Source organism: Microtus oregoni, unplaced genomic scaffold (assembly GCF_018167655.1).
Source record: "Microtus oregoni isolate MIOR12 unplaced genomic scaffold, Mior012 000056F_ref0000123, whole genome shotgun sequence".
Classification (NCBI taxonomy): Eukaryota; Metazoa; Chordata; class Mammalia; order Rodentia; family Cricetidae; genus Microtus; species Microtus oregoni.
Window position 1 is genome coordinate 392,059 of NW_024543832.1, and position 12,708 is coordinate 404,766.

At 39.6% G+C, this 12,708-nt stretch overlaps 1 gene segment (V, D, J or C); it reads right to left on the reverse strand.

Annotated features, from left to right (window-relative positions):
* LOC121438423 overlaps positions 1 to 12,708 on the reverse strand; it is a 359,365-nt gene that overhangs the window by 85,085 nt on the left and 261,572 nt on the right. The window contains 1 exon segment of the C gene segment in view: positions 8,204 to 8,210. Within this exon segment, the coding sequence occupies positions 8,204 to 8,210 (7 nt within the window).

Below are 12,708 nucleotides of genomic sequence, written 5' to 3' on the forward strand. Positions count from 1 at the left end.
AGTTTGAGACCAAACTGCTTGGATCTTTGTTAAAACCGGTTTTGTATGTCACGGAGGAGTATAAGGCCTTTCTGACTCCCTTGTGTTCCCCTTTCTGCACAGCCATGTGTCACGTGGAGTTGCTCCCAGCCTCCCCATGCATCCTGATCTAGTCTAATTTCTCCTGGGCTGGGCTTCCCATTTCCACCAGCAGCTCCAGTATCCTAAACTTTGTAGTCCTGCTGGTCCTCAGCAAAAGGAGTGGAAACTGGAGGGCAGTTTCTAGGCTGTTTTTTTTAAGAAAATTCTGAATTCTATTACCTTTACAAGTATAAGATGAGAAAATAATTTCAATATTTTTATTGATCTTTTTATAAAATGAAAAGAAATGCCTATGATTGATTAAGGATGGTGGTTATGGCTTTTTATGTGGGGTTTGTGTGTTTTGGATTTGTTCTTATTTTTAAATTTTGAGTTGAAACATTTTCCAATGTTGGGGGGAACATCCTTATAAAAGGGTCCTTATGCTTTCCTTCCAAGTAGGCAGTCCCGAGCAGGTGAACCACAGTGTTGTGCATATGTTCTACGCCGATTGCACCCTCCTCTTCCCCAGCCTTTGCTCTTGGGTTATTGCTACTTCCCCTTACTTTGCTAATTTCTATAGTTAAGTTGGTTTTAACTGAATGATTCATGTTTAGGGGAGAAAGAAAAACACCAGTTTTTGTTTCAACTCCTCCTGCAAATAAAAACAATAAACGAAGTGACAGATGCAAAAAAATTATATTGTCGTTTTTTAAGAGTTGAGTAATATTCCATTGAGTAAATGTACCACATTTTCTTTATCTGTTCTTCTGTTGAGACACATCTATTTATTTTCCTTTCAGGCTATTATGAATAGAGCAACAATGAACATATTTGAACAAATATCTCTGTAGTAGAATGAAGCATCCTTTGGGCATATACCCAAAAGTGTTATAGCTGGATCTTGAGGCAGGTCAATCCCTGTCTTTCTAAGGATGATGTGGGAGTAATTTCTTATTAATAAAGAAACTGCCTAGACCCATTTGATAGGCCAACCCTTAGGTAGGCGGAGAAAACAGAACGGAATGCTGGGAGAAAGAAGTCAGGGAGTCGCCATGATTCTCCCACTCCAGACAGACGCAGGTTAAGATCTTTCCTGGTAAGCCAGCTCGTGGGCTACACAGATTAATAGAAATGGGTTAGATCAATATGTAAGAGCTAGCCAATAAGAAACTGAAACTAATGGGTCAGGCAGTGTTTAAAAGAATACAGTTTCTGTATAATTATTTCGGGTAAAGCTAGCCATGCGGGCGGCCGCGTGCCAGGGACGCAGCCCTGCCGCTCGTAACACAACATAAGGATTCACCATAGCCATATTGATTCACAAAGTGACTGGAGAGTTTTGCACTCCCGCCAGCAATGGAGGTGTGTTCCCTTTGCTCCACATCCTCACCACATGAGCTGTCACTTGTGTTATTGATCTTAGCCATTCTTCTAGGTGTGAGATAGAATCACAAAAACAGTTTTGATTTGCATTTCCCTGATGGCTAAAAATGTTAAACATTTCTTGAAGTATTTCTCAGCTATTTGAGCTTCCTCTGTTGAGAATTCATTTGCCTATGCCTTTGTTAGAGGCTTGTTTGCCAAACACCTAGTAGAAGTTCATCTTATATATTCAACTCTTTTCTCTTAGAAAACTCAAAAGATATTAAGAGTCAACCCTCAGCTCCTTGGTGTCCAGAAAGTGCCTAACCTGCAGGTTCACTGAACTCATCCTGTTTCACCAACAGTCATCTAGGCTGATCCTCACCATGATGTGAGTAACATACTCATGGAACACTTGGTTTTATTGAGTTCCATGCGTATTCCCTGATCTCAGGAAACCAGTGCCATAGTCACCTTGGTATCCAAAACCTCTTCACATCCAGCTGGTATCAGTGTAACAGTTTCCAGAGAAGTCTCAGTCTCATGTCTGCAGATTCAGTTTTCTTTTGACAGCTGCATCAAATTGTTTATTAACAGTGAGCCCACTTCTGACACCAATTCTCTCAATGACAGTTTTCCTGACCACATAGAGGACACATTCATGGAGTCAGAGACCTCTGCGGGTCCAGGCATGCGTCTGGGACCACCAAGGGAGTAGCCCAGAACCAGAGATCTGCAGGTCTGGGCATGAATCTAGAACATTCATTGGAGTAGGCCTGAGCTAGGACCTCTTCAAGAGCAGGCACAAGGTAGCAACCTCAGCAGAAAGAGCCTCAAGCAAGCAATCTCTGAGGGAGCAAGCTTAAACAACCCTGGGTATTGTAGAGGAAAACTGGGTCAGTGACGAGCAACTTCCAGGAACATGGAGTGACCAACAGGGTGACTGAAACCGTTGCCCTGACTGCATCACAAGGAGCAACCATTTAAGCCTTGGATACACTGGCACCTGGAAAATTGATCACCAGAGTCACAGTCAGTCCCAACTACACCAGTGAGAGGAAAAGATGAGTAGACACGGTAAGAACCACACAACACCACAAAGAACAACATGATACCAGTGAAAACTAGTGGCTCTACAACAGCAAGACTTGAACAACCAAATATAGATGAAGGAGAAGAAAATGACCTAAAAATACTTTTAGGAGAATGTTTGAAACTCTTAAAGAGGAAATGACAAATTCTGTAAATGAAATGGAGAAAGAGACAAACAAAAAATTGGAAGACATCAACAAATCCCATTAAAATAAAACAAGAAAAAGCAATCAAACATATGAGAGAAACTATTCAAGACTTGAAAACTGAAATAGAGACAATAAAGAGAACACGCTGAGGGAATTATAGAAACAGAAATCATGAGAAAATTATCAGAAAGCGCAAACAGCAGAATACAAGTGATGTAAGAGAGAATCTCAAGAACTGAAGATACAATAGAGAAAATAGTCAAAGAAAACATTAAATCTAACAAAAACTTATCGTGAAATATCCAGGATATGGGACACCATGAAAAGACCAAACCTAAGAATAACAGAGATAGAAGAAGGAAACAAAGTCCAACTCAAAAGCACAGAAAATATATTTAACAAAATCATAGAAGAAAACTTTCTCAACCTAAAGAAACATATGCATATGAAGATACAAGAGGCTCACAGATGATCAAATAGACAGGATCAAAAAAAGTCCCCTTATCACATAATAATCAAAACACTAAACATGCAGAATATAGAAAGACTATTAAGAGCTGCAAAGGAAAAAGGCCAAGTAACATATAAAGGCAGACCTATCAGAACAACATCTGACTTCTCATTGGAAACAATGAAAACTGGAAGGTCCTGGTCAAACATTATGCAGACATTAAGAGACCACAGATGCGAGGCCAGCAAAACTTTCAGTCATCATAGAAGAACAAAACAAGATGTTCCATGACAGAACGAGATTTAACCAATACCTAGTCTCAAACCCAGCACTACACAAAGTACGAGAAGGAAAACTCCAACCCAATGAAATTGGACACATCAAAAAAAAAAAAGGACAATAGATGATCTCACAGCAGCAAATCACAAGAGAAAAACACACAAAATAACATCACTCACAACAACAACTAAAATAACAGGAAAGAACAATCACTAGTCATTAATATCTCTTAATATAAATGGACTCAACTCACCTATAAAGAGGCACAGGTTAACAGAATGGATACAAGGATACAAAAACAGAATTCATCCTTCTGCTGCATACAAGAAACATGCCTCAACCTCAAAGACATTGCCTCATAGTAAAGGGTTGAGAAAAATTTTTCCAAACAAATGGACCTAAGAAATAAGCTGTTGTAGCTATCCTAATATCTAAGAAAATGGGCATCAAACTAAAATCAATCAGAAGAGACAAAGAAGATCATTTCAAATTGGTCACAGAAAAATCAATCAAATCCAGAACATACCAGAAAAATCATCCACCATGATCAAGTCAGCTTCAACCCAGAGATGAAGGGATGGTTCAACATACAAAAATCTGTCAATGTAATCCACCATATAAACAAACTGAAAAATAAAGACCACATGATCATCTCATTAGATGCAGGAAAAGCATTTGACAAAATACAACATTTCTTCATGATAAAAGTCTTAGAGAGAGAGCAGGGCTACAAGAAACGTGCCTAGACATAATGAAGGCAAAATATAGCAAGCCAAGAGCCAACATCAAAATAAATGAGAGAAACTCACAGTGACTCCACTCAAATTAGGAGCAAGACAGAGTCATCCACTCCATATCTATTCAATATAGATCTTGAGGTCCTAGCTAGAACAACAAGACAACAAAAGGAGATGAAGGGATTACAAATTAGTAAAGAGAAGTCAAACTCTTACTATTACAAGATCCCATCTCTCTATTCCCCTTCCCTTGCCCCCAATTTACCCAAGAGATCCCTTATAGTTCCTCTTTCCAGGGAAGTCCATGCATCCCTTTTTGGGCCTTCCTTGTCATCTAGCCTCTGAGGCACTTTCAATTATAGGTTAGTTATCCTATACTTTACTCCTAATATCAATTTATGAGTGAGTGTATACCTTGTTTTTCTTTCTGGGTCATTGAAAATTATTTTTCCTGGTACTATCCTTTCGCTTGGAAATTTCATGATGTCATTGTCTTTTATATAATACTCCATTATGTAATGTACCACATTTCCTTTATCTATTATTTGGTTGAGGGGCATCTAGGTTGTTTTCAAGTTCTAGATATTACAAATAAACCTGCTATGAACATAATTAGCAAGTGTCCTTGTGGTATGATTGAGCATCCTTTGGGTATATGTCCAAGATTGCTATAGCTGGTTCTTAAGATAGATTGATTCCTAATTTTCTGAGAAGACACCATATTTGATTTCCAAGGTGGCTGTACTAGTTCACACTTTCACTAGCCATGGAAGAGTGTTCCCCTTACTCCACATTATCTCCAACATAAGTGGTTATCAGTGTTTTTGATGTTATCCATTGTGACAGGTGTAAGATAGTATCTCAGACTCATTTTGATTTGCATTTTCCTGATGAATAAGCATGTTGAACAATTCCTTAAACATCTTTTAGTCATTTAAGATTCTTCTGTTGAGAAAGACTTGTACCCCATTTTTAAACTGTTTTATCTGGTATTTTTATATCTAGTTTCTTGAGTTCTTTATATATTTTGTAGTTCAACCCTCTGTCAGATGTAAAGTTGGTGAAGATCTTTTTCTGTTTGCAGGCTAATGTTTTGTCTGTTTGATAGTGGCCTTTGTCTTACAGAAGCTTTTCAGTTTCAGTAGGTCCCATTTATTAATTCTTTATTAATTATTAATTTATAAAATTATTTATTAATTTATTAATGTCTGTGCTACTGACGTTATATTCAGGAAGTGGTCTCCTGTGCCAATATATTCAAGGCTACGTCTCCCTTTGTCTTCTATCAGATTCAGTGTAACTAGCTTTATGTTGAGATCTTAGATCCACTTGAACTTGAGTTTTTACAAGGGATCAATATGGTTCTATTTGCATTCTTTTACATGTCAACATTCACTTGTGCCAGCATCATTAGTTGAAGATGCTTTCCTTTTTTCCATTCTACAGTCTTGGTTTCTTGATCAAAATTCAGTGTTCGTAGATGTGTGGATTTACTTCAGAATGTATAATATTGTTCCATTGATCAATGTGTCTGTTTTTATGCCAATACCAAGTTGTTTGAATTATTATAGCTCTGTAATGGAGTTTGATATCAGGGATGGTGATGCCTCTGAAAGTTTCATTATTGTACAGGCTTCTTTTAACTATCCTGGATTTTCAAGTTGAGTATTGCTCTTTCAAGATCTATTAAGAATTTTGTTGTTATTTTGATGAGGATGGAATTGAATTTATAGATTGAGTTTGGTAAGAATGCCATTTTTTACTATGCTAATCCTACCTATCCATGAGCAGGAGAAATCTTTCCATTTTCTAATAACTTCTTCAATTTCTTTCTTTGTAGACTTAAAGTTCTTCTCATATATGCCTTTAACTTGTTTGAGTAGAGTCACCCCAAGATATTTGTATTATTTATTTTTTTTTTTTTAGTTTTTATTTTTTTATTTTTTTTTTTTTAAATTTATTTATTTATTAAGGATTTCTGCCTCGTCCCCACAACCGCTTCCCATTTCCCTCCCCCTCCCCCGATCAATTCCCCCTTTCTCATCTGCTCGAAGAGCAATCAGGGTTCCCTGACCTGTGGGAAGCCCAAGGACTGCCCACCTCTATCCAGGTCTCGTAAGGTGAGCATCCAAACTGCCTAGGCTCCCACAAAGCCAGTACGTGCAGTAGGATCAAAAACCCACTGCAATTGTTCTTGAATTCTCAGTATTCCTCATTGTCCGCTATGTTCAGCTAGTCCGGATTTATCCCATGTTTTTTCAGACCTAGGCCAGCTGGCCTTGGTGAGATCCCAATAGAACATCCCCATTGTCTTAGTGTGTGGGTGCACCCCTCGTGGTCCTGAGTTCCTTGCTCGTGCTCCGTCTCCTTCTGCTCCTGATTTGGACCTTGAGATTTCTGTCCGGTGCTCCCGTGTGGGTCTCTGTCTCTGTCTCCTTTCATCGCCTGTATTATTTATATATAGGAGGACTACTGATTTGTCATTGTTATTGTTAATCTTGTAGCCTGCCACACTACTGAAGATGTTTATCAGCTGTAGGAGTTCCCAGGTAGAATTTATAGGGTCACTTATGTGTGGTGGGATTCCCTTCTCTATGCTGTGATTACCATTGATCAATAAAGAACTGTTTTGAGCCTATGGCATTGCTAAACAGAACTAGGTGGGAAAAGCTAGGCTGAATGCTGGGAGAAAGGAGGCAGAGACAGGGAGAAGCCATATAGCCCCACCAAAGACAGACACCAGATGGAACTTTACCTGGTAAGCCACAGCCATGTGGTGATACACAGATGAACAGAAACAGGTTAAATTAAGATGTAAGAGTTATCCAATAAGAAGCTAGAGCTAATGAGCCAAGCAGTGATTTAATTAACACAGCTTCTATGTGGTTATTTCGGGACTGAGCAGCTGGGAATAAACAAGCAGCCTCCTACAAACTATGTATACTGTCATATCATCTTCAAAGGGCCAAAGCTTGACTTCTTCCTTTTGAACTTGTATCCCCTTGATCTCCTTTTGTTGTCTTGCTGTTGTAGCTAGAATATTGAGTGTAAAGAATGAACAGCCTTGTCTTGCTTCTAATTTTAATGGAATCACTTTGGTTTTCTCAATTTATTTTGATGTTGGCTGTAGTCTTGCTGTATATTGTTTTTATTATGTTTAGGTATGTCTCTTGTATCTCTGATCTCTCTAATACGTTTACCATGAATAGATTTTGGGTTCTGTCAAAGGCTTTTTCAGAATCTAATGAGATGATCATGTGTTTTTTCTTTCAGTTTACTTATATGGTGGATTACATTGACAGATTTTCACATGTTAAACCATCCCTGCATCTCTGGGGTTAAGCCTACCTGGGCATAGTGGAAAACTTTTTGTTGTGTTCTTGGATTCAGTTTGCCAGTATTTTATTGAGTATTTTTGAATTAATGTTCATGAGTGGGACTGGTCTGTAATTTTCTTCCTTAGTTGCATCTTTGTTTGGTTTGTCTTTGAGAGTAACTGTAGCCTTAAAAAAGAATTTGGCCATGTTTTGTCTGTTTCTATGACTCAATCCGCTACCCAAACCCACCAATCCCATTGTCCTTCCCTTTGCCAAGCATCCACCATAACAATGGCAGCTCCTATACAAACACTATCTACTCCAGCTGAAAGAACACTGAAAAAGGAGACAGCTTGTCCATTTCCTGGACACCAAAATCTGAAGAACAACAGTAATATTTTAATAATTACAACACTATCCTATCAATAGTTTAGGCATATCCTAGTTAGCTCTTACATCTTAAATTCACCCATTTCTATTAATCAGTGTATTGCCATAAGGCTGTGAGTTCCTAGTTAGGATCTGCCATTCTTCTTCAGCAACTACATGTCTTCTCTTTGAGTTCTCCTACTCTATGTATGTGTGTATGTATGTATCTATCTATCCATCTATCTATCTATTTCTGTTCTGATTTCCCACCTGGCTTTACTCTGGTAAGTCATTGTCCCAAACAGCCATCAACCAATAAAAGCAACACATATACAGAAGAGTATCCCACATCAGATCAACAGTCCCTATAGGCATCGGCACCACTATACCACTTGGAAGAACAGTTTCCATTGCCATTGGCAACCCACATCAATAAGAAGAACAGACTCCATAGGCACAAGTAAAGCCCACACAAGCCAGAAGAACTGGAGGATACAATGCATTTAGGCATCCAAGTCCCCACAAACCTAAGCTGAGAAAACACTACTTGACCTGAGAATCAGTCAACCACCAGAAACCTTGGCTCTTCATGTCAAAAGGCAGCTGCTGGCACAACTGGATGTTGGCATGTTCAAGAATACAAATAAACCCATATCAATCACCAGGCAAAACTCAAGTCCAAGTGGATTAAAGACCTCGACATAAACTAGTTACAGTAAACCTCATAAAAGAGAGGAAAGTAGACTTGAATGCATTGGCACAGGAGACTATTTCCTATATGACTACATCAGTAGTACAGGCACCGAGATTGACAATTAATAAATGGTACCTCCTGAAACAGAAAAGCTTTTATAAGGCAAACATACTGTCAATAAGACAAAATGGCAGCCTACAGAATGAGAAAATATCTTCACCAGCTCCACATCCAACAGAAGGCCGATCTCTAAAATATATAATGAACTCAATAAATTAGTCATGAAAAAACCAAATAAATCATTTAAAAAATGGGGCATAGATCTAAACAGAAAATTTTCAACAGAAAAATCTTATATTGCTGTAAAAAAAGTTTAAGGAATGCTCAACATCCATAGTCATCATAGAAATGTAAATCAAAGTGAGTCTGAGATACCAGTTTATACCTGTTAGAATGACTAAGATCAAAAATACTGATGACAACTTTTGTTGGAGATAATATGGAGTAAGGGGAACACTCCTCCATTGCTGGAGGGAGTGAAAATTTTGATTTTTCAAATGGCTGTACAATATGGTATTTTCTCAGAAATTTGGGAATCAGTCTACCTCAAGACCCAGTTATACCAATCTTGGGCATATACCCAAGGGATGCTCAGTTGTACCACAAGGATACTTGCTCAACTATGTTCATAGCAGATTTATTTGTAATAAATATCTAGAACCTGGAAACAACCTAGATGCCCCTCAACTGAACAATAAAAGGAGCAAGGTAAAGGAAATGTGGTACATATGTACAATGGAGTCTTGCTCAGTTATAAAAAAAAATGACATCATGAAATTTGCCAGCAAATTGATAGAACCAGAAAAAAAATCATCCTGAGTGAGATAACCTTGATTTAGGAAGATAAACACAGTATTTACTTACTCACAAGTGAATATTAACTCTAAAGTAAATGGTAACAAGGCTACAATTCAGAGCCCCAGAGAGGTGAGGTAACAAAAAGAGCCCAAATAAGGACATATGGATTTTCCTGGGAAGAGGAAATAGAAGAGATCCCATGGGTAAACTGAGGGGTGGGTATTGTGGTGTACAGGGGTATGGGAACATGAGTGATTGGGTTGGGTAAGTTGAAGGTGGGACAGAGGAGAAGAGTAATGGTAGAGATGTCTTGCTAGGGGTTTCCATCTCAGGGTTAAGGAAAAACCTGCTGCCAGGGAAACTCCCAGAAATCCACACAGATGACCCTAGCTAAGACTCCTAGGAATAATGAGGAGAGTGCCTAAACTGACCATCTCCTGTAATCAGGTAGGTGATTACCCTAATTGTCATCATAGAACCATCATCTAGTAACTGATGGAAGAAGATGCAGAAATACACAGGCAAGCACTGGGATAAGCTTCAGGAGTGCTATGAACAGAGGAAAAAGAATTGTGCTAGTCAGGAATGTCAAGGTCTTGACAAGGAAATTGACAGACAACTTACCCGAGCTCTTGGGAGTTCAAGGACTCTGAACTAACAGCTAGGGAGCCTGCATGAGACCAGTCTAGGCCCTTTGCATGTCTGTTTGTGGGACTCCTAGCTGTGGGATCAGGACCTATTCTTGGTGATTAAGCTGCTTTTGGGCATCTATTTCCCAGGCTAGGTTTCCTTGCCTACTCTCGATGCATATGGGATATGGGGAAGGAACTTTGGTGACACCCACGGAAGGCCTTCAATTCTGAATGGAGAGGGAGAAGTAGATAGGGGCAGAAGTGGGAGGTGGAGGGAAGTAATAGGAGAAGAGGACTGAGGGGAAACTGTGATCAGGACGTAAACTAATAATTTTTTTTAATTAATAAAAATATTTATTTATTATGTACACAGTGTTCTGTCTGTATGTATGCCTGCACACCAGAAAAAGGCACCAGAACTCATTACACATGGTTGTGAGTCACCATGTGGTTGCTTGGAATTGAACTCAGGACCTCTGGGAGAGCAGCCATTGCTCTTAACCTCTGAAGTATCTCTCCAGCCCCACAGCAATACATCTTAATAAAAGTTTGGCTAGATACTCAGAAGTCCTCACCCTGTCATTAGTGGTCACATTGAAAGCTAACAAGGACAAGAATGATGTCTCTCTTCACTGCACACACACTTCAGCTTCAGATGCCTCTGTGGATCTACTTATCCTGATGAGCATGTCCTTGCTTTATTAACACAAAACCTTTGCAGAGAATGGCTTGGGAATGTGACCAACTGTTCTATGGGTGGCCACACATTACTGTAGCTGTGCTGCTCTCCACTAGAGGGCATTCATCTGTGTCTGCACATGATCTGGGTAGTGTCAGTTACGGAGGAATTTTGTTGGCCTCTTGTCAGTAGACACCACCGGTGCTTTCAAATGCCTACAATGCACAGGTCAATGCTCACAGTAAGGAATTTTCAAGGCTAAGTTGAGAGTGCTGTATTGGTGCATGAACACATCTATATGGTTGGTTGTTCTGCATGGAGAATGATCTTTGATAGACAGGCTTTCTGCTTCAAATTAGTACATTTCTTTTTTATTTTTCAATTGATTTTTATTGAGCTCTACATTTTTCTGTGCTCCCCTCTCTGCCTCTCCCCTCCCTTTCAACCCTCTCCCAAGGTGCCCATGCTCCCAGTTTACTCAGGAGATGTTGTCTTTTTCTACTACCCATGTAGACTAGATCTTTATATGTCTCTCTTAGGGTACTCATTGCTGTCTAGGTTCTCTGGGATTGTGATCTATAGGCTAGTTTTCTTTGCTTTTATGTTTAAAAACCACTTATTAGTGAGTACTTGTGATAATTATCCTTCTGGGTCCGGGTTTGATGGAGGAGGGTCATCTTTCTATCTGTTGTTCCATTGGTTAAAGAAACTGCTTGGCCTCTGATAGGACAGAAAATTAGGTAGGCGGAGTAGACAGAACAAAATGCTGGGAGAAAGAAGCTGAGTCAAGGAGTCGCCATGATTCTCCCACCCGACACAGCCGCAGGTTAAGATCTTCCCTGGTAAGCCACCTCGTGGGCTACACAGATTACTAGAAATGGGTTAGATCAATATGTAAGAGCTAGCCAGTAAGAGGCTCGAACTAATGGGCCAAGCAGTGTTTAAATGAATACAGTTTCCGTGTAATTATTTTGGGTAAAACTAGCTGGGTGGAGGGAAGCGGCTCGCCACCTTTATTACAACACGGGTTACGTCACTAAAAATGATGTTTTCTAGCTCCATCCATTTGCCTGCAAAATTCAAGATGCCGTTATTTTTTTCCTGCTGTGTAATACTCAAATGAGTATGTTTCTTAAGTAAGTACTCACAACATTTTAGCAGAAATAATAAGATTTGATAGAATTGATAGCTTATACCATGTTCATTCCCAACAAAACTGTAGTATCTTGTTGTACCACAACTTCAACTTCATTACCTGTTGCCTACAATAATGTCACCACGGCAGTAATGTGTGAAAATTCTTGCTGGTGTTTGCATCAAGAGCCTGGATTTAGGGAATAAACTGTAGGAGTGTTTTCATGCTCTGGTTATTCCTGTCTGCTCACAAGTGCTAAGTCCATATGGCTGGGATCAGTGCCCTTGTCTGAATCCCCAAAGAGTTGATTAGCCAACACAAAAATGTCCTTGATGTAACACAGAGTACAGTGGAAATGCTGGATTTCCAGCAATCTTTGTCATGGATTTCCTAGCACCAAATATTATGAAACAAAACATGTTGATTATAAAACACAGATTTTCCCCAGCACCTTCACAGTGTGAATTATGCCAATCTCTATCTGCCTGAAACTAAAGAAAGTAGACAGAAAGCAGGAGAATGTCCCTGAGATGTGTCTCCAAATCACTCAGCTTTGTGGGAACAATGAAGACTCTGCCTCTGCCTACTCAGAGTGAAATCCCAGCCCCTGTCTGAGGAGCAGCTGTCTCCTCACAGAAGCCTCCATCAGAGCATGGCTGTCCTGATGCTGCTTATCTACCTGGTGGCCACACCTTGCTCTGATGTCTTGGGGGCTCAGGTGAGGGATATCAGCTTATGTTTTTGTTGTGCTTGAGTGATGGTGATGCTATATCTCCTCAGGATCCTGTTCCGAGTGCAGATGCAGGAGCCAGGAACTGGCCTGGTAGAGCCCCCTGAGACTTCATCCCTCATCTGCACTGTCTCTGAATTTTCTTTAACCAACCCTGATTA